This window comes from Dermacentor andersoni, chromosome 7 (genome assembly GCF_023375885.2).
Source record: "Dermacentor andersoni chromosome 7, qqDerAnde1_hic_scaffold, whole genome shotgun sequence".
Taxonomy (NCBI): Eukaryota; Metazoa; Arthropoda; class Arachnida; order Ixodida; family Ixodidae; genus Dermacentor; species Dermacentor andersoni.
The window spans coordinates 146625331-146645297 of NC_092820.1; the positions used below are offsets into that span (position 1 = coordinate 146625331).

Below are 19967 nucleotides of genomic sequence, written 5' to 3' on the forward strand. Positions count from 1 at the left end.
TCTGCGGTTTGCTTAGCAGACGACGAAAAGAAACATGGCGGACGACGCGTTGTTTGAGTTCTTGTTCATGGAAATGACAAACTCTATTTATTGCCACGACGATGTTGCGGAAAGGGTGAGTGCGCCACGGCGTCGACAAATAGGTACTTCAGCTTAACGAGATAGGTGTATCGAAGAACGACGCTTGTACTGCGCGCTATTAACAACGCCAGGTGCCTCCCACCCCCCCTGAAGTAGTATTGGCAATGCCACACTGTCTTCAAAAACTTACCTTCCGCGCAGGATGCATCGGTCACCAAGCTGGAACAGATCGGCTTCTCAACTGGATATCGATTGGTTGAAAGGTAAGGTGCATTGGGCCGCCCGTGTGAACCGCGTCCCTTAGTTTAAGAATGCAGCCAAGGAAGGACGGTCTTTTTCGAAACCGTTTGCGTGCACACAGGCTCACCAAAGATTGGCCCCGGTTCAAGACCGAGCTGGACGTGATAAAATTCATTTGCAAAGAGTTCTGGTCTGCGGTGTACAAGAAACAGATCGACAACCTGAGGACAAACCACCACGTATGTTACAGGAATTGAGTTGCCCTGTGAGAATTGCGTAGCGCGTTGGCTAGTTCGTTTAATTTGCCTTGTTTTCTGATACAGGGAGTCTACGTCCTACACGATAACAAGTTCCGGTTCTTGACGCAGCTGTCCAACAACAAACAGTACATTGAGATGGCACCCAAGGTAAGTTTAAAGCTTTAATTGTTGACTTTAAAAAGAAACAAAGAAAAAGGAAACGTTGGGCATTCCGAATTTCACTACGGTTACCGTTCGTCGTTGTTGAATTTGTCAATTTGGTGGACAGAGGATTGGGTGAAATGTTCAGGGACATCCAGCCCGTCTCGTAGATCCAGGGACGCGGTGCACCAATTCCCTCAACCCCACCAAGAATGAGGGAAATTGTATTGTTGAAACCAGCGCCTCTCCTCAAACCAGGCCGTTTCCCCAAGACCGGTGATCTTCGTAAGGCAGTTCTGCAGAAGTCAAACAGCAGGAGCTCGTATCACACCAGTCTTGCTGGTAGCTACCTGATGCTACGAATAATCTCCTCTAGTCGCAGTAGGTGGTCAACAACAATACCTGTGGTGATAGTTCAGGAAACGCTTTCGTTTCTTCCTCCGGATGTTAAGCCCCTGGAAAGCCCTAGCGTTAAATCAGAAACCTCCGTAGCAACCTGGAAAAGCGAGTGAGTTCCTGGTTGTATCAGGATTTGCAGTGATGCTTGCTGCTCAAGAGTATGGTCATGGCAATATACTATTGCCACTTTTGATCGATGTGATCCACTTTATCGTGAGTGCGAGAGAATTAACAGGAAAGGTGAAACGCACTGGAAATATTCCTGTCTTGTGGCCCTCATAACCGCTGCTGCAAATGCTCATGATTTTGTTTGCATTTGACAGGTGCATGGCCTACTGCTATGACATTAAATGGCAATCAACCATTTTAAGCTTGCAAAAAATGTGCCTTCCTCGCAGTACTTGGCATTCACGTGTGGTCTGATTCGTGGAACCCTTGCCAACCTGGGCATCAACAGCGTTGTGACTGTTGAAGTCACTGCCATGCCTGCGTGTAAGTCGCTGCCTTCTCCCTTTTCTGCTTACATTCTAGTACGTAAAGCACTGTCAACTTCAGAAAAAGTTCTTGAAGCGAGGGTTTTGTGTACATGCTCAATTTCCACACAGTTTGTTGATGCAACACGCTGAATAGAAGACCAGTGTGTCACCAGCACATGCTAAAACAGAGTTTAACTGTGTATTTTGGGCTTCGCAGTCTCTTGTAAAACTTCAGACACCAACTCCACATGATGTGCATTCAAAACGTGAATGGAACCCGACTAACAAAATGGCAGTGGCATGCAACCTAGTGAGAAAGCAAATTGCATACCAAGCACAGTAATGGACCTGGTGTGCTTGCAACTCTGGCATGCTAAAGGGAAACACTAAGTTAGATTTAGATTGACAAACCATTCTTTCTAAACTCCATTTTCATTAAGTTTGCAGTAATAAATTGATTATTAGAAAAGAAAATTAAGGCCAAGGTCTCATTTCTTGAATGTTGTGATGAAACCATTTCTAGTATGCAAGTGTGACATCACAAATTTCAAGACATCTTCTTGTATTTGGGGCACTCTGGTGCAGCAGAAGTCCTCAAAACTCGTTAAGTGTAGCCTTTCGATCATTTAGAATACAATAAACGCCGCCTTATAGTTAAAAAATAGACTACGCTGTAGCACAAACCATCAAAATTCACATCGCATTGAGTTGGTGCCGGAATATCAAGATGACATTGCCAGTGTTTCTTTTCTTTTTTTGTTCTTGCATCTTTTCTGGCTTAACAAGGCTCCTGTCACAGGAAGTGTTTCTTTTTTGGTACGCAGAAGCATATTTAATAATACAGTTCAGCTAATTTTTCTTTTTAGCATTCCTTCGAACTGTATTAGTAAATAAGCCTTCTGCAGTGCCAGGAAAGCCACTCTTTACTGTGAGAGGAGGCATAGTAAGTGACATGGATTGCGACAGTGTCTACTTTGGTCTATTTACTTGTTTACTAGTAAAGAAGGGGCTGTGCTGCATTGTAAGGGAATCGAAGATTAAACAAAGCAAATTTCAATAGCTTTTGCCGTGCCAGAACGTCTGAAGTACGAGCAATTAGTTTATTCAAGGCATCACACTGATGTGCCAGCACTTCAGTTCTGCCTTGAAATAAAAAACAAAAAGCTTTGACCTTGAAAAAAAATTTTTTTTTCATATTTCAACATTTTTTTCCACCGAGTGAATGAAAACAAATTTCTGAAAGAACACTTTACTTGTCAAAACTCATTTAGCATTGCTATTAAATGTCCGTAAACCCTTAACTGGTGATGATGATAAAATTATGACAAAGGTTGCACTACCTTGTAATTTTTATGCATAAATAAATCATACAGAATGTCTCTTTTCATCTTTCATAACAGGAGCAGTAAGAGCACTATAGGAATTTCTGCTACTATAGCTTTTAGAAGAAAGATATCTGCACTTTTCATAAGCTCTTAGAACTTCTCACGGCACTTAAGGGTTTGAAGCAATGCAATTGCACGATCGTAAACCTTGATCTTGGAACTGCATCCCATTTACTTCTGGTGCACATAGACTGACTGTAGGCAGAGTACATGTGCACGAGGCGAACAAAGGCAGGCACACACTGCTGTTCATATTGTCACGGTGCCACGAGAGGGACAAAGACGATGATCACCTACAAGACGAAAGAGACGACGTAGTGGGGCTGATCTAACGTTCGGCTATATTGGTTGTACCGGCCATATCTTCTGCAGAGTAAACACAATCCCGTTTAACCTTATATCACTGCCCTTTTCATTTTAATTGTGGACCACCAATGAGCTAAACTCTTGGATGTATAGTGCACACATTAAAGCATGTTATGGCAATCAAGGCACTTTGTGAAAGAAAAGCTTCATTGTGAACATGCCAGTAGGGATGACAGATGACCTGATGTAGCACTGTATCTTAGATTGTGAAAAAGCCAACTTATCAGCTCCAGTTAGGCCCACAAAGCCAAACGTATCATCTTCAACATGCTTATTTTGAAACCTTAGGCATGGGAAACATAATTCAAAGCCCATAGTAGTGTTTTCGGTACACTGGATCAAAGTTCCACTTGCGTGTAGCTCAGCAAACGAATGACTAATTAATTACTATACTGATTAACACACTCCCTACGACATGAGTCAAGGCAGTCATTCCCCCTGTGCGGCTTTTCTGCAGCGCACAAGTGACACTTTTTTTTAAAAGTGAACGGAGAGGAAAATTCTTATTGCTTCTGATCATACGTGTTGGGCCACCATCTCTCTTTTTAAACTTGAGGAAGTTTCAAAGGAGCAAAACTCCCTGGCGATGCCTGACGTGGTGGCTTAGCGGCTATGGTGTTGTGCTGCTAAGCACGAGGTCATGGGATGAAATCCCAGCCGCAGCAGCCACATTTCAGTGGTGGTGAAATGCAAAAATGCCCATATTCCGTGCATTGTGTGACATATTAAAGATCCCCTGGTGGTCAGAATTAATCCGGAGTCCCCCACTACGGCATTCATCATAATCAAATCGTGGTTTTGGAATGTAAAACCCCAGAATTAAACTCCTTGGCGAAACACCGGTGGCTCATGACACACCAGAGGAATATGACAAGTCATCGCACACGTGAATTGAGACTTTAAAAAGTGCTGCCTAAATGAACATAATTTTTTACTCAAATACCATTTCATTGTTGTTTTGGTACCAGTGTACTCCTCTGTGTCCAGAAGTAAAGGTGATCAAGTTGTTCTCATGTTTTTTTTTTTTTTTTTTATGGGGAATGGTGTTTGGGCGTTGTGATGTTAAATGTGCAGATCTTATTTAAAAATGCAAAGTACCACGTGTATACTTATCGAAGCTACCTTTTGCTTCACAGGCAAATTTCAAGTCCAGGCTGCACAAAACTCATGAAGAACTCATCAAGTCTTTGTCCCTGTACATCAGAATTTGTGTTACATAAAAGTCAGTGAAGGTGTGTTTACTCTTTTTTGATTCTTTTGCACCATTCACCCAGAGGACTTCTCGCAGGGATCAGTGAAGGGATCACCCACAATGTTGTTTCCGGTAAGGCTTGCATGCCGCCACTGAGCAGACGAAGGTGCTACGGTTTGGCGCTTATCTCTCCCTGGCCATTTGTAGCTTTTTGCAATTCTCGTTTTTGCTGAACATGTTTTACTGCTATGAAGCACACTCTCCCCCAACCCGACGCTCCCTGGTGGCGTTCCCTGATGAAATCGTGATGTCCTCACATGGTGTGCTTCTCTTGCAGTGGGAAGGTGGATTTCCCCCTCGTGAGAATACCACTTCGTGCAAGAAACATAACAGTAGTGGGACCCTGAGTATGAAAAATGTGAAATTTGCCTGCAAGTAGATTTCAGTCGCATAGCAGAGTGCCTTGCGAGATGAGTCATGGGAAACGAGGAGGCTAGTCAAGCTGAATCTAGGAAACGAACTGCCCACTCCTAAGGCTGCGTTATGGTGCACCACTTCACACCTACAAATCCATGGTGATGAGCAACGCTGGATGACACCCCTCAATGCTAAGCTGGGCATTCGTGCTGTAGGAGTTTGGATCATAAATCCACTCTGCTGTCACTTTTGGCAAAAAAGAAATTGCTGTTGGGCCAGTTGTAAATTCATCTCAGTAAAAGCTGAAGTGTACGAAAAACGAACATACATGCACCTATGCATGCAGGTGTTTGTGCGCAAGTGCATGCACAGTGATGGTGTACAAATGTGGGTACCCATACTGGGACCCGTGCTGCTTACACCACATTGACTTGTTGGCATGTCCATGAGAAAAAGAAAACCTTCAATTAATGGGCAAGAACTCGAGGAAATTTTTAAAATTTTCTGTCTTTTGTTGTTCAGATGTGCATGATGTAAAGTTCTCGCTTCATAGAAAAAAATTCAGACCATAAAGGGTCAGGACATCAAGCACACACGTAATGCTGCAGAACTTGTACCTTTGTAGAGTGCCTGTGAATGACGTAAAAGAAGACACGTGCACGACTGGTAAGTTAACAGTCCGCTATATTTGAAATGATGTGCTAGTCACTAAAATTCTTGAGAGGTCAACAATGCATCTGAAAGGAACACTTGCAGCCTACTTCATCAATCATCATTGAGTGGCTCTGTGGGTGAGTGCTTCAATGGCGACTCCACTTGAAGACGCCTTTGCACAGACATTCAAGGGCTGGTGAGCTACTGTCCACGGTCACAGGAAGGGGGGCACCCAAATGTTCAAGCTCCGCTGAAAACTGTAGGAGGCAAACACAATGGCCGCTGTCTGGAGGCGTCCCAATCCAGTAACGGCTGCAAAAAAACCCCGCAAAAACATTACAAACCTTATAATGTCAAACACTGAAAGCATTACAAACTCTCAACTGTACTTCGTCTTATTAAATCCATGTAGTGAAGCGAAAGCTTAAGGTTCATGTAAGCCAATCAGCAATGAGAGCCGACTGCGTGTGCCAAAGAATACAGAAAGATCCACTCACTGTGCAATATTAATCTTTTCGTGAAGCTTTCATTCAGTTGGCATGGCAGAACTTGGGATGCTTTGTTAAAGGGGCCCTGAAACTCTTTTTGAACATAGTCATTCTATTGTAGAGGCTGCTGTGAACATGTGAACCGAATACTACTGCACTGCCTGCAGAAGAGAATTTACAATCTTGTGACAAATGCAGCAAAAGATCGCTTGCCCTCGCTTCTGCAATGCTATTGCACCAAAAGCAGCTGGCCAACCACCGCTATTGGCTGATGTTGTGATTGCGAGAGCATTCTTAGTAATACATAATTGCTAATTTTGAGTTAAATGATAAAATAGTATAGATGTCTGCGGTCTAAAAAAAATAATAATAATTTTGTCTTCGCACTGTGCATGACCTCAGAACTGGCAGTAGCGTGCTGCGTAGTCTACCACGGCTGTGATGAGGTGCCGCGAGCTTTTCGCCGCTGCAATCAACTCTCGACTGGGCTTTTTCCCTCTCGGCTTCCCTGCCATGTAGCTTCTGCTAGCAGAGACGCAAAGATAGGGGAAGCTGGGTATTGGTGCAATAACTCCACTTATAGTTGAAGCATTCAAAAAATGTTTGCGGCATGAAATTCGCGAGACGACGTCCTTTAGCAGTGAGGCCATTCTGTGACTAGCTATAACTGAGTTTCAGCCAGGGCCCCTTTAAGTGTGCTTAGTGTTCTCTCTATGCACAGACGATGACATGAAAATGTAACGTCCCATTTCTGTTCTGTCCACAGACATTCACCGTGAGACAAATGAGACATCCACCCAAACGTAGCTAAGTGCTACATAGGAAAGCCATACGAATTCCTCGAAAGAAAAGGTTCACTAAAAGCTTCGCTTTTCTTTACTGACTATTACGTCAAACTCTTGCCTTTGCTTCTGAGTTGTTGATAAATTTGACTTCGCCTGCCATCTGCTAGTTGCCTGGTTAGTGCAGATGGTAGAGTGGCTGCCCCGAAAAGGCAGTTGTCCCGGGTTCGGGTCCTTGACCAGGACCCGGACTTCGCAATTTTTCTTCAACTGCAAAGCTTTTCTTTCAAGGAACCCGTATGGGTTTCTTTTGCAGCACTTAGGTATGTTTGGGTGGATGTCTCATTTTCCCTTCATTACTTCTCTTCACCTTGCGGGTTTCCACGGAACTATTACAACACAAAGTATGTGTACATTTAAAACACTGGCCATCCATAGAAGTTCAGCTACACAGTCAGTGAATGCATCAATACTTCATCATTCAAAGTAACTTGTAAGTGGATGCCTGCCTGGCTTAGCTAATACAGTCGAACCTCGTCATGGCAAAATCTGATTCATCATAAAAATACCTTCGTTATAAGCACGTATTTCCTACATGCTGATATCAGTGAGAAATATTTTGAATTTACTTCATTAAATCCAATAATTCCTTATACTGAGGTCCATCTGTATGCAACCATGCTATCTTCTGACATGACCTAAAATTCAAAAGATTAGCAAGCTTCTTGTACCAAAGTAATTAAACAGCGCTGAGAAGACAAAGCCACCTGCAAGTCGTAACAGCCTTGGTACAGAAAATGCTGACAGACAAACCTACCACCAATGTACTACTCATCTGTGCTAGTTGGTAATCCAAAGCTTAAAACTTTCAGCACGAAAAAGAAAAATTATCTAGACAAAGGCATATGAGAACATGTGCTTGGGACTTTCGTATAGAAAGCTCAAATAATGAGCTCAGCGCACACGTCCACAACACAGGCATATAACAGGGCATACCAAAGGTTGCCTAGGAATTAGGTGAAAGACGCGTACCTCTACAGGCTTGCACCTGGGAGAACAGGAAGAAGGTTGCGAGGAAGAGCTGCGACTGATAGCGGTCGCACCCCCACAGGTTGGCGGGGAGTGCCAGCAGCTTTCCGTAGCTGCCCAGTACCATGGCTCGTGCCAGCAGTGTCCTGCCAATGCACAGGAAGTGGTCAAATGACAACAGGTTGTGCCAAGAAATTTTTCACACTACTTTCAGCAGACCAGCATGTATTCAACAAGAGTAAAAAGAAAAATATGAAAGGGTGTTTGCATAGAACTGCAAGTGAAAGGACTAGTGATAGCAAGTTCAGGTTTCTCTTGCACATGGAGCCACTGAAATGCGTAGATGAAGTTGCACTAGCAAGGCACATATTTGTTGTGGTGAAGCCTCTCCGTTTGCTGCAGCATGGAAGTGCGGTGCCACTTAGTGTGCATTCGATTAATTATAGTGGTCTCCGAGATTTTGGAGCACACCTTTGCTTCTTTTTCAACCTTTCTTTTTTGTATGTGTGTGCGATCAGACATACGACACAACACGTAAGAAGCTTCAGACAAGAGGCTTCATGAACCAGTGCAAACACTAAGGCTACGTTCACACTTCGGAAACGGCAAGCAGGCGGAAAATCTTTTCCGCGCATGTGCAAGATGTTCACATTTGTTTCGCCACTGCAGCGGAAACCACTGCCGCTTTCGCCCACATCCATCTAGGCGTTCTTCAAAAGTAGCATGGGCAGCAACTTGGACTCGTCGCGGTAGCAGCAGTACCAGTCAAACAAGGATGCGTCTCAGCAGCGGCGAAGTCCCTGGCATCCATCACAGGAAGTAGAATCCGAAGTAGCAGTATCGTGGCAGCAGTAACGCTCGGACGTAGTGCGCGCAGCAGTAGAAGTCCTTTTCACCTCGTCGCCAGTTGATACAATTGAGTATGGCCCGCGAAACGCAGCCACCGAAGAAACAGGCCAGCACGCCTAGTAGTGACGAACTCACATCTTTATATGTCTTTATTGTCAAAACCCAACTACTGTGGCCCCGTATATATTGCCTGCTAGGCATGGCGCAGCAGCAACACACACACACACACACACACACACACACACACACACACACACACGCGCGCGCGCGCACACGCACACACACACACGCACACGCACACAAAAAAAACACGGCTGCCAGGGGGCGCTGCATTTAAGGAACTTTTTAAAACAGCTTAGAAGTGACCAATCTTAACTGGAAAAAGGCGGAAGCAAATGTTCCAAAATGCACGTCCGTGGGGATAGACAAAATTCCAATCAAGTTAATTAACGAATTTGGCCCAAGAAGCAAGGAAACGCTGATAAAAGCATTGGAGGCAGCCATAACAAATAAGCAAATTCCGCACAGCTGGAAACAGAGTAAAATGAATTTGATTTACAAAGGGAAAGGTGATAAGAAGAACATAAAATCCTTCCGACCAATTATGATAACATCAGTTATATATAGGCTGGCGATGCAGGCGGTGAAATTAAAAATGCAGTCATGGGTAGAAAGTAATAGAATACTCGGAGAACTGCAGAACGGGTTCAGAAGTGGTAGGCGCTTAGATGATAGTCTGTTCGTGCTTACCCAGTGCATAGAAATAGCTAAGGCGGAAAATAGACCTCTGTATTTAGCCTTCCTGGACATAAGTGGTGCATACGACAATGTGAACAGGGAAATCCTATGAACCATATTAAAAGCTGAAGGTATCGGTAATGAGGTAATTGATTTTCTACAGGAACTATATCGAGAAAATAATGTTGAAATAACATGGGAAGGATTACACAAAGGATTAAGGCAAGGTTGTCCTCTATCACCGCTGCTGTTCATGCTTTATATGATAAGCATGGAAAGGAGGTTAGAACAAAGCAATCTAGGGTATAATCTGTCGTACAGATTAGGCGAAAAGGTTGTTGAGCAACGACTACCGGGTTTAATGTATGCGGACGATATTGTACTGTTAGCAGATGGCCAGGAAGATTTGCAAACTCTGGTAAATTACTGTGGGGACGAAGGAGACAGTTTAGGTTTCAGTTTTAGTGTAGCTAAGTCCGGTGGGATGTTTTTCAACGATACAACTGATCAGGAGCTTACAATACAAGGCCATGAAATACCCCGAGTGGCCGAATACAAATATCTCGGGGTATGGATAAACAAGGGGCAGATGTACACGGAAAAGCACGAACAGTCTCTCATAGAAAAAGGGCGAAGAGATGCCGGGATAATGAAACATAAGGCATTGTGGGGGTACAACAGGTATGAGGTACTGAGAGCCATTTGGAAGGGAGTAATGGTGCCGGGGCTTACTTTCGGGAATGCGGTCCTGTGTTTAAGGGCAGAGGTTGAGTTGAGACTAGAAGTAAATCAGAGAGCTGTGGGAAGGTTAGCACTAGGTGCCCACGGGAAAACCACAAACGAAGCAGTACAGGGAGATATGGGCTGGGCATCGTTCGAAGCACGGGAAGCTCAGAGTAAAATCCTATACGAAAAACGTCTGAGGAAATTGGACGATAACAGGTGGGCAGCTAAGGTGTTTAAATACCTATACAGAAAGAGCGTTGACTCACAATGGCGGAAAAGAACTAGGAAGCTAACCAGTAAGTATGCCAGACACGAGGACGAAGAAAGACAGAGCATTAAACGACAGGTTAAAAATGCGGAAGGTAAAAATTGGATAAATTCAATGGAAAAGAAGCATAGTGTGGAACTATATCGATACTGGAAACAGCAGATCAGGAAGGAAGCGTTTTATGATAACTCAAGAGGCAGTGCCCTACTCTTTGAAGCTAGATCAGGATGTCTTAGAACGCGGAGCTATAAAAAGAAATTTAACGAAGAAGAAGACACATGTACTGTGTGTGGTAAATATGTAGAAACAATGGAACACCTCATACTAAAATGTGATGGTATCAATCCCGATGTCGATGCGGCCACAGTCACCCTTCCTGAGGCCCTAGGGTTCAGAGATAATGATAGTCATGCAAATAAATATGCGGTGGAAATTAGCAAAAGGCGATTGGAGGATTGGTGGCTCAAAAGCAGAGAAGTGACGTAAGGTTGAAAGGGTAGGAAGACGTATTTAAAGAAAATCGAGAAATTCAATAACACACAACACAGATAAAAATAAAAGGCAAAATAAAAATCTGAGCATGGTGGCAACTGCCATCACCCCGTTTCAAAGGGGACGCTCCTACCTTCCATCCATCCATCCATCCTTTTAACATTGTGTCAGTATTTCCTTTTTCTCTCGCGATCACCGCGCTCGCGATTCACTTCTTTCTTTCCGGAGGCGACGATTCGGGGATGTCGGTCTTGAAGGAGAGCCTTTCCTTCAGCTTTTCCAGCAGCGACTGGTCCTCCTTCACGCCTTCGGCTGTGTGCAGGCTTTCGACGATCAGCTTGTAGCACTCGGCGCGTGTGAGCCCCAAAGCGGACGACACGGAGATCCTCGGGTACTGCTTGGCGTACCGATCGGAGGCAAGGGCACGCAGGCTGTCCAGCCGACGCTCGCACTCCTGAGGGTCCTGCACGACGGTCTGCTCTCTGTGTCGGAACTCTTCGGCCACCCTACGCCGGACGAACTCGCCGAGGCATTTGCCGCTCCTGGCGGGATCAGCACGCCAAGCGCAGCAGATTTTCAAGTATTCGCGGTACAAGTTACCCCCCAGCCATTTGCGTGTGCGGACATGAGCGACGACGCGAATCGGGTTGGATTGGATTAATCTGGTTCGACTGAAGTCGCGCTCGCCGGATTTCGCCCTCTAATTATGGCCTCCGAGATTGAAAACGGTGGTCTCAGAGGTCGCGCTTTAAGTACCTGAACGATACACCGCGAAAAGCTGGTCGCACAATCAATGAAGACGAAGAACTTTATCAGTGAGGTTATTGAAGGTTCACGCAGCAGAGATAATAACTAGAAAATAAGGCCTGTGACTGTGTGAGGCTGCGCATACGTCTGAATGCTTGAAACAGTGCAAACATGAGATGCCGTTGGAATCAAATAATGCCTGGGACATCAACCATCGGAAATGTACGATTCGTCCACCTTTGCACCTGATTTCCTTGTTGTTTTGTCTATGCCACTGCACAACCACTTAAAAGGTACGTAATCCGTTAATACTTGTAGAAGTTCCAAATAAGGCAAGTAACACAAACAGAAGCTGCACTATAATTAAAAAGCTACCGTGCAATCTTGCCTAGGATTGCGCAATATTAAGGCGCTAGAAGTCGTCACTTATTTTCAGCTCATTACCGGCAGAATAAACTCGATCTATGACCACCGAAAACATATTTCGGTCCAATGAAGTATCACGGGGTCAGTGGTCGTGCGTGGGCAATTAAGCTAGCTAGCTGTTGGCGTAATGTAAACAGGCCTCCCCCCGCGCCTCCGCATTAATTAGAGGTACGTACATTCGGCTGTTTCGCACCGATTACAAGCTGGAGCACGACGCTCTGAATGAATTATAGCTGGATGTATTTTGCGTGCTAGATTTCGACATCTGCGAGAATTTTCTGAAAAGCTTCAAAGCTACCTGTCGAATGTGCTATTATTTATTTATTTCAATGCTTTCCAGGACCGAAGGCAATACAAAAAGAGTGGTGCATTAAATTGCTCCAATTTTTGACAAAACTAAGAGTTTTAAATACAAGGTTTTTCCCTCGAACAGTGCAAGATTCGTTGCAGCCCTCAGTTTTTTTCTCACGAGGTTTTACTGGGGCACTAGAACGTCTATTCACCAGCTAAAATTGTGTTTTATGTATCTTATTCTTGCGTGTTTTGTATCTGTGTGCTGTTAAAATTGCACGTTCTTATTCTTTTCGGTGTAAGAATGTATGATTTCACTCCTGCTTGGGCCAAGCATTGGCCTGCAGCATATTGAAATAAATAAATAAATAAATAAATAAATAAATAAATAAATGCAGACATATATGACAAAAAAATGCTGGCCTTCCCGCAATGAGAGTAGATGTAATCATGAAGTGGCTACCGGCAAAGCAGATTGGTGTATAGCGCGCCGTATCTGCGCTTAAACGATCGCTATTGGAAAGGACAAATAACACTTCATCGAAGTTACAGCTTTAATGATATTGTAATAAACACTAGGAAGAATTCCGAATCAATATTTTTTTTAACTTGTCTGGGAAGTTATTGTATCTAATGCGGGCTTGACTGGTTGGCCGGACGACACGTTTCGTTCTCGCAACTTGCCCGGATGTTCTTGTTTGAGCGCCCAGATAACAGCTTTGGCTTTTGGTTCGAGGTCACTTGAAGGTCGCCTACAAGGGGAGCTAAAAGCATTTTAGCTATATGGTCATCTGTAGAAAATTGCACAAGCCATGCCTAAACACCTGGCCTCCGAGACTGCGCGCCACCAAATTAGGGCTAGCCACCCTAACCAAATCTCAAAGGCCATGTTGTGGCTTCCGAGATTTTAGTGATGGCGATCAGTAGCCGTTCAGGAGCTACAGTAGTTTTAGCATCTAAGATCACCCGCTTAGCAAAGCCATAACCAGTACAGTAAAACAACAACAAGAAAACAGTAGATTCTCACCTGTATAAAAAAAAAATAAAGAATAAGGATGTTTGCGGTTGAGTTTCTCATAACGTCCGCTAGGAGAAAACGGACGTCGCAAGTGGGCGGTGCACCTCGGCGTTTTGTTTTGACGTCTAGCAACTCGCGTTGACTCGCGCGTGTGTATGCACAGGTCATTCATATTTAAAACAGCGCCAAAAAACACGGACAAGGGAGGACACAGGACGAGCGCTGACTGCCAACACCTTTATTGGAGCCTGCGCAAATATATACAGTTTGCCTGTGGTGCTCGGGATACCGTGCCTTCGGCGTCCGTGTGAAGGTTTTTCTTGCGGGGATACTCGGCTTGATGTAGACCGTGAACGTCGCCCTCTTCATGACAGCCTGAAAGGTGAGTTGGGAATTCTGTTCTGAACGCTTTTGGCACGTAAAACCCCAAATATTAAAAAAAATTATTATTATTAAAAAATGTTCTGAACGCGCTCTCTCGTGCGGAAGATTGCGCTGACGCTTGTATCGCAAACTCAGGGGAAAAAAAAGAAAAAGGACGTTTGTACGGCCCAATAGGCACGTAGCGTCAGCGGCGATTTGCATTCATAACTGCAACGAGGTGATCGCAGTTTTAAAGCTCGAGTCAGCAGACGGAAATGAATGGGCACGTATGCGAAAGTGTTCTCGAGCGGGCTTCTGTTGTGGCCGCGACGTTTCGAAACAGCTGAACCAGTTTGCATCGGTTTCTGCTTGAAGCTAGAATTCGTGCCATTATGTTGTTTTACCTGCCTTCTGCTCGGTTCGGCCGAGCAGAAGGCAGTTTAGGTTGCAACGCCGTGCGTGTTTGAGGTGCATCGCAGCCGCAACTGCTGCGATTTGCGGCATTCGACAACGCCTGTTCTGTGAGCAGAGATCTTGACGGTGAGACGGTGACTCCTGCAATGCTTTCGCTATTTTCAAGCCGGTGTGTTGGCAGCAGTTCGCCATTCATTGTCGACAAATGAAATGGTCTCGTTCGTAAACGCGTCCGCGGTAGTAAGCGAAGCTGTCGATCATGGCCATGGCCTGTCTTGTTATGTAGAAGGTTGGTGAAAGCGTAATCGAGGCCCCTTTTTTTTCCGACGCACGATCTTGATCGGCGGCATGACTGAACTTTGCTCCGGCGAGCGGTCTCGCTTCGGCGGTCTCCAATGCCAGTGGGACCGGAATCTGGCAGTTCTCTGAACGCGGCCAGTTTTCGAATAACCTTGGCGCGCCGCTGTTCTTGGTGCATGCATTTATCTCGTGTTAAGGGCGTCGGTTGATAGGCTTTGCTGTTTTGCATTGTAGACAACATTCCATGTCACGGCGGTGGCGTACCAGACGTGGCGAGAAAGGCTCTAGTTATCCGGGGGAGAAAAAACAAAAACGACATGACCGTTTTTTGACAGACGTACGACTCTGAAGTTGAAATCGAAGGTTGAAGTTGAGCGGCTGGTCGCACTGATTTTCCGCATATACGTCGGCGGTGGCTGAACTGCGTGGAGATCGGCGTGACTCCCCTTCAGAAGACCGCAAGAAACAGACACGCCAGAGACGTGTTTGGTTTGGAAACGCCCATGTTTTCTCTAATTTGTGCAGCTCGACAGTGTGCGCGCGACATCGTACTGCGTTTTATTTATGGAGATCGATAAAAAGAAAAATGTAAAGCCGCCTTTTCCCGCCAACCCATTCATTACCACCGGCCACGTCCGCTTCTTGATCGTCTACTTTTTTCTGCCGTCTGTTCTGGTTTGCTAGTTCGTCCCTCAGCCGCCGGGGCTTGTACGCTACGCGGAGCGAGTTAAGCCCCTCAAGTAGCGCCATTCACTTCCCTCCTCCTCCGCTCGGCGCGGCCTCGACGGTGGCGCCGCTGGTGGTGGGCCTGCCGTAGCAGACGACGGCTAACACGCTACGGGAGGAAATCCGCAGAAACGTTCGTTTGAGCCCTGCGGAGCAGTTTTTTCAATCGAGATCTTTCTTCGTCAGTCGGTAACTGGCCTTTAGAATTGCGTGTTGGAATCGCGGAAGAAATAGCGAAAAGGACCATTATTCAAGGCGTATTTAAGGCGTAAAGCGAGCGACGTTGAGAGTTCGTGTTGCTGAAACACGACGCAAGCACGCGGTGTAATCAAACACGCGCGTAATTACCAAAGTTTCAGGTGTTGACAGCGTGAAAGTATGTGTACGTGGTTTCGTAGGTTCATTTACGTACCTGCAGGATACTTTTGTTCGGCCGGCGCGTGAGAGATTCCTGATCGCACACAGCCGGAATTGATCGCACACAGCCATTCCGGATGTGTGCGGTCAGCAATGCCTGGCAACAGGGCCGTTTTTTTCATTGCGGGGTGCTTTGGTAATCGTGACCATATAGTTTTTTTTTACAAGTACTGCTCCAGGAGGGCACATGTAATGGCTAACGGAGGCCTCTGAAGAGCACGTGACATTACAATAATGCAGGCGTCGCAGGAAGTGTTCGCATACAAAATTGGCTGTCCGCGATCTTATACCCCCTTGGCATGCGCAGGCTTCGGCGAGCCCCATCCAGCCCTGGTTCTAGCTTTGCATGGTGTTGCAACGCCGTGCGTGCTTGAGGTGCATCGCAGCCGCAACTGCTGCGATTAGCGGCATTCGACAACGCCTGTTCTGTGAGCAGAGATCTTGACGGTGAGACGGTGACTCCTGCAATGCTTTCGCTATTTTCAAGCCGGTGTGTTGGCAGCAGTTCGCCATTCATTGTCGACAAATGAAATGGTCTCGTTCGTAAACTCGTCCGCGGTAGTAAGCGAAGCTGTCGATCATGGCCATGGCCTGTCTTGTTATGTAGAAGGTTGGTGAAAGCGTAATCGAGGCCCCTTTTTTTTTCCGACGCACGATCTTGATCGGCGGCATGACTGAACTTTGCTCCGGCGAGCGGTCTCGCTTCGGCGGTCTCCAATGCCAGTGGGACCGGAATCTGGCCGGTCTCTGAACGCGGCCAGTTTTCGAATAACCTTGGCGCGCCGCTGTTCTTGGTGCATGCAGTTATCTCGTGTTAAGGGCGTCGGTTGATAGGCTTTGCTGTTTTGCATTGTAGACAACATTCCATGTCACGGCGGTGGCGTACCAGACGTGGCGAGAAAGGCTCTAGTTATCCGGGGGAGAAAAAACAAAAACGACATGACCGTTTTTTGACAGACGTACGACTCTGAAGTTGAAATCGAAGGTTGAAGTTGAGCGGCTGGTCGCACTGATTGTCCGCATATACGTCGGCGGTGGCTGAACTGCGTGGAGATCGGCGTGACTCCCCTTCAGAAGACCGCAAGAAACCAGACACGCCAGAGACGTGTTTGGTTTGGAAACGCCCATGTTTTCTCTAATTTGTGCAGCTCGACAGTGTGCGCGCGACATCGTACTGCGTTTTATTTATAGAGATCGATAAAAAGAAAAATGTAAAGCCGCTTTTTCCCGCCAACCCATTCATTACCACCGGCCACGTCCGCTTCTTGATCGTCTACTTTTTTCTGCCGTCTGTTTTGGTTTGCTGGTTCGTCCCTCAGCCGCCGGGGCTTGTACGCTACGCGGAGCGAGTTAAAGGGACACTAAAGCGAAACAATAAATCAGTTTAGATTAAAGAAGCATTGTTTCAGAAGCCTGCAGGAAGTCATTTCAGAAAGGTAGTTTGATTATTAGACGAGAAAATGCAGGTCCAAGTATCAGCATTTCAATTTCGCGCCGATACCCCAGCGCTTGTACGTCAGCGTGACGTCAGGGATTCCAAAGTATGTTTTCGCATTTGGGCAGCGTTGGCTGAGTAAAGGTTCCCGAAACTTGCCATGTTTAATATTTGATTCCCTTAGAACAAAATGTAGTCAATCTGTACCGCTATATATAATTAGTAGGCCCTAGAAGATGCCACAAAAATCCATGACGTCACAGCCACCAGGTGCGGGAACTTAAGTAGGCGTCGCCACCCATATTTCGTTCTTGCGCTTTTACTCGTTTACCAAACGTCTTATCGTTGTAAGAGTGGTGTTTTTGGTGTTGTAGAAAGGCAATTTACTGGCGCAGAAGAAATCATTTCTCCCTTTAGTGTCCCTTTAAGAGGAAGCTTTAGCTCGAGTGCTCCTATCTAAATACATGTAAAAGGAGAATTCGTTTTTCTCGGCAACCACTGCACCAAATTTGACGAGGTTTGTTGCATTTAAAAGACAAACTTAAAATCTAGTGACTGTTGGTTTCGAATTTTTGAGTTAGGTTGTGAATTTTTTATTAAAAATTGCCAAAAATCGAAAATTTTCAAAAAACGAAACTATCATGTTTACAACTCTGTAACTCAACCACTAAACATGATAATACAATTCTGTGAATTGCATCTAATAGCACATGTAAAGCGGACAAAATTGATGTGTTACACATGAATATAAAAATATTTAATCATAGGGAAATACAACTTTTGCAAAACCGTTGTAAGCGACGTAACAAATTCACGTAAGATGTAAAATGACATATTGAATTTGTCCGCTTTGAATGATCTAATGGGTGCCGTTTACAGAACCGCGATATCAGTTCTTGATGCAGAGCTATGAATTTGTAAACTTCGTGCTTCCATTTTTTTCAAACGGTCAAATATTTGAAAATCGATTTAAGAAAATTCAAGCCCTAAATCGAAATTCCGCTTCCAACAGTCACTAGAATGTGACTTTCTCTTTCAAATGCAACAAATTTCATCAAAATCGGTCCAGGGGTTATCTCATAAAAACGTTTTTGCGTTTTACATGCATTTGAATAGGCCGCGTCGGAGTTGGGCCCGAGCTAAAGCTTCCTCTTAAGCCCCTCAAGTAGCGCCATTCACTTCCCTCCTCCTCCGCTCGGCGCGGCCTCGACGGTGGCGCCGCTGGTGGTGGGCCTGCCGTAGCAGACGACGGCTAACACGCTACGGGAGGAAATCCGCAGAAACGTTCGTTTGAGCCCTGCGGAGCAGTTTTTAGAGCGCAGCTCTTTGGCGTCCGTTCCTGGGTTTCGCGTCGTCGTCGGCGTTGTCGTCGGCCTCGTAACCAGCTCCGCCCCCCTTTCATCCCCCCAGCGCTAGCAGCGACCGACTGATACCGCTGGATGCCGCTGACGCCGCTAGAGAGTCAAGATAACGTGACTGCATAGAACACCGTCGCCGCCATGCAGAAAGAGGAGGAAAGGGTCCCCCCCCCCCCCCCCTGTTCTTGTGTGGCGGATAGGGTGCTCTTCACTTGCCGACGCGCCGGTTATTTCACGTAGGCCCCGGCACGTCGACGAATACGTGACCACCTTCCCACGGCTAGACCTGGTTCTTAGCGCTGCGGAAGCGAGGGTATCATATTGTTTGTGTTGGCATCGGCGGCGTTGTCCCTGAAACCAACTCTGCAGCTGGGGTTGACTCACTATCGGCGTCAGCGGCATCAGTCAGTCGCTGCTATCTCTTCCCTCCTCCCTTTATCGTGTTGTCCGCTTGCTGCGCGCGCTTCTGCCCCCATCGTTTGCCGCTGGGTGTACACGCCGCCCCCCTCCCCCCTCTTCCTGCGAGTCTCCGGTTGTCAAAGCGCCGGCTCGAACTTAATTCCTTTCTTCGCTCCTCCTCCAATGCAACCCCTGTGCGGTGGCAATCAGAGAGCCAGATCGGTGGCGGCGGATCTGTATATGTGCACCGCCCGAGCCGAAATTGCCGCTGCCGTTCGCCCTGTGCGGTGGCAATCAGAGAGCCAGATCGGTGGCGGCGGATCTGTATATGTGCACCGCCCGAGCCGAAATTGCCGCTGCCGTTCGCCACTGCGAAATTATCTGCCAGTTCTTTCTGAGCCATGAGCGAGACGACCGATGGAAGTCCTCCGTCTGCTGCTGCTGCTGCTGCTAAACGAGCTGCCAGAGCAGAGGCCCAGCGCCGTCGCCGTCAGAATCCAGAGGTGCGTGCCGCCGATGCAGAAGCTTACCGTCGCCGCCGTCGAGATGATCCAGGAGTACGCGTCGCCGAAGCAGAGGCTAAGCGCCGCCGCCGAGAAGACTCTGCCGTTCGCGCCGCCGAAGCGGAGGCTCATCGCCGCCGTCGAGAGCAACCAGCAGTAAGCGAGGCTGAAGCAGAAGCTCATCGCCGCCGCCGAGAAGACCCTGCAGTTCGCGCCGCCGAAGCGGAGGCTCATCGCCGCCGTCGAGAGCAACCAGCAGTAGAGGCTGAAGCAGAAGCTCATCGCCGTCGCAGAGAAGACTACCGTTCGCGCGGCCGAGGCTGAGGCCAAACGCAAACAAAGGCTCGCAAACAGTCAGGGTGCAACAAATGCTTTCCGGCGACAGTTTACAGACAATCCGTTTGGAAGTGTGTGTTCAGTGTGTGATCGGCTCTGGTTGCAAAATGACGTGAAACCGCTTCCGGATACGTGCCGTGAGAATCTCCGGTGTGCGTTTCCCAACTCGGACTTGTGTCAATTCAGACTGTGTTCTTCATGCATGCAATCTGTGCGGAAAGGTGACCACAAAGCTTCCTTCATGACTGTCA

The 19967-nt window shown here is 46.5% G+C and overlaps 3 protein-coding genes across 11 annotated transcripts in view; 2 read left to right on the forward strand and 1 right to left on the reverse strand.

Annotated features, from left to right (window-relative positions):
• Positions 1–7: 7 nt before the first annotated feature.
• Positions 8–4589, forward strand: Trs33 (trafficking protein particle complex subunit Trs33). The gene is made up of 6 exons (XM_050180856.2): positions 8–115; positions 283–344; positions 443–560; positions 645–728; positions 1520–1613; positions 4485–4589. Exons 1-6 carry the CDS (start codon positions 35–37, stop codon positions 4517–4519), a joined length of 474 nt encoding a protein of 157 aa, XP_050036813.1. The 5' UTR covers positions 8–34; the 3' UTR covers positions 4520–4589.
• Positions 4590–5624: 1035 nt separating this feature from the next.
• The window catches only part of Arv1 (ACAT-related protein required for viability 1), a 62381-nt gene continuing 48038 nt past the window's right edge, over positions 5625–19967 (reverse strand). Inside the window, exons 5-6 of the mRNA XM_050180853.2 lie at positions 7914–8056; positions 5625–5923 (exon numbers count right to left, since the gene is read on the reverse strand). Of these exons, the coding sequence (XP_050036810.1) occupies positions 5826–5923; positions 7914–8056 (241 nt within the window). The 3' untranslated portion in view covers positions 5625–5825. The remainder of the gene's footprint in view (positions 5924–7913; positions 8057–19967) is intronic.
• The window catches only part of LOC129385564 (uncharacterized), a 47170-nt gene continuing 38319 nt past the window's right edge, over positions 11117–19967 (forward strand). For 3 of the 9 annotated variants that reach the window (XM_055072244.2, XM_055072252.2, XM_055072253.2), the window contains exon 1: positions 13073–13847. The gene's annotated coding sequence lies outside the window, so the exon portion shown is untranslated. Of the gene's footprint in view, positions 12024–13071; positions 13848–13957; positions 14369–15992; positions 16133–19967 lie in introns of those variants that run through there. The other 6 variants (XM_055072246.1, XM_055072248.1, XM_055072247.2 and 3 more) reach the window with 6 other exon arrangements.

Excerpts from the sequence above, each read along its gene's own strand:
- Trs33 (XM_050180856.2), top strand. The coding sequence starts at position 35 with ATGGCGGACGACGCGTTGTTTGAGTTCTTGTTCATGGAAATGACAAAC. Across the intron at positions 561-644 it reads ACCTGAGGACAAACCACCAC|GGAGTCTACGTCCTACACGA; the intron begins GTATGTTACAGG and ends TTTCTGATACAG. Across the intron at positions 729-1,519 it reads ACATTGAGATGGCACCCAAG|TACTTGGCATTCACGTGTGG; the intron begins GTAAGTTTAAAG and ends CCTTCCTCGCAG.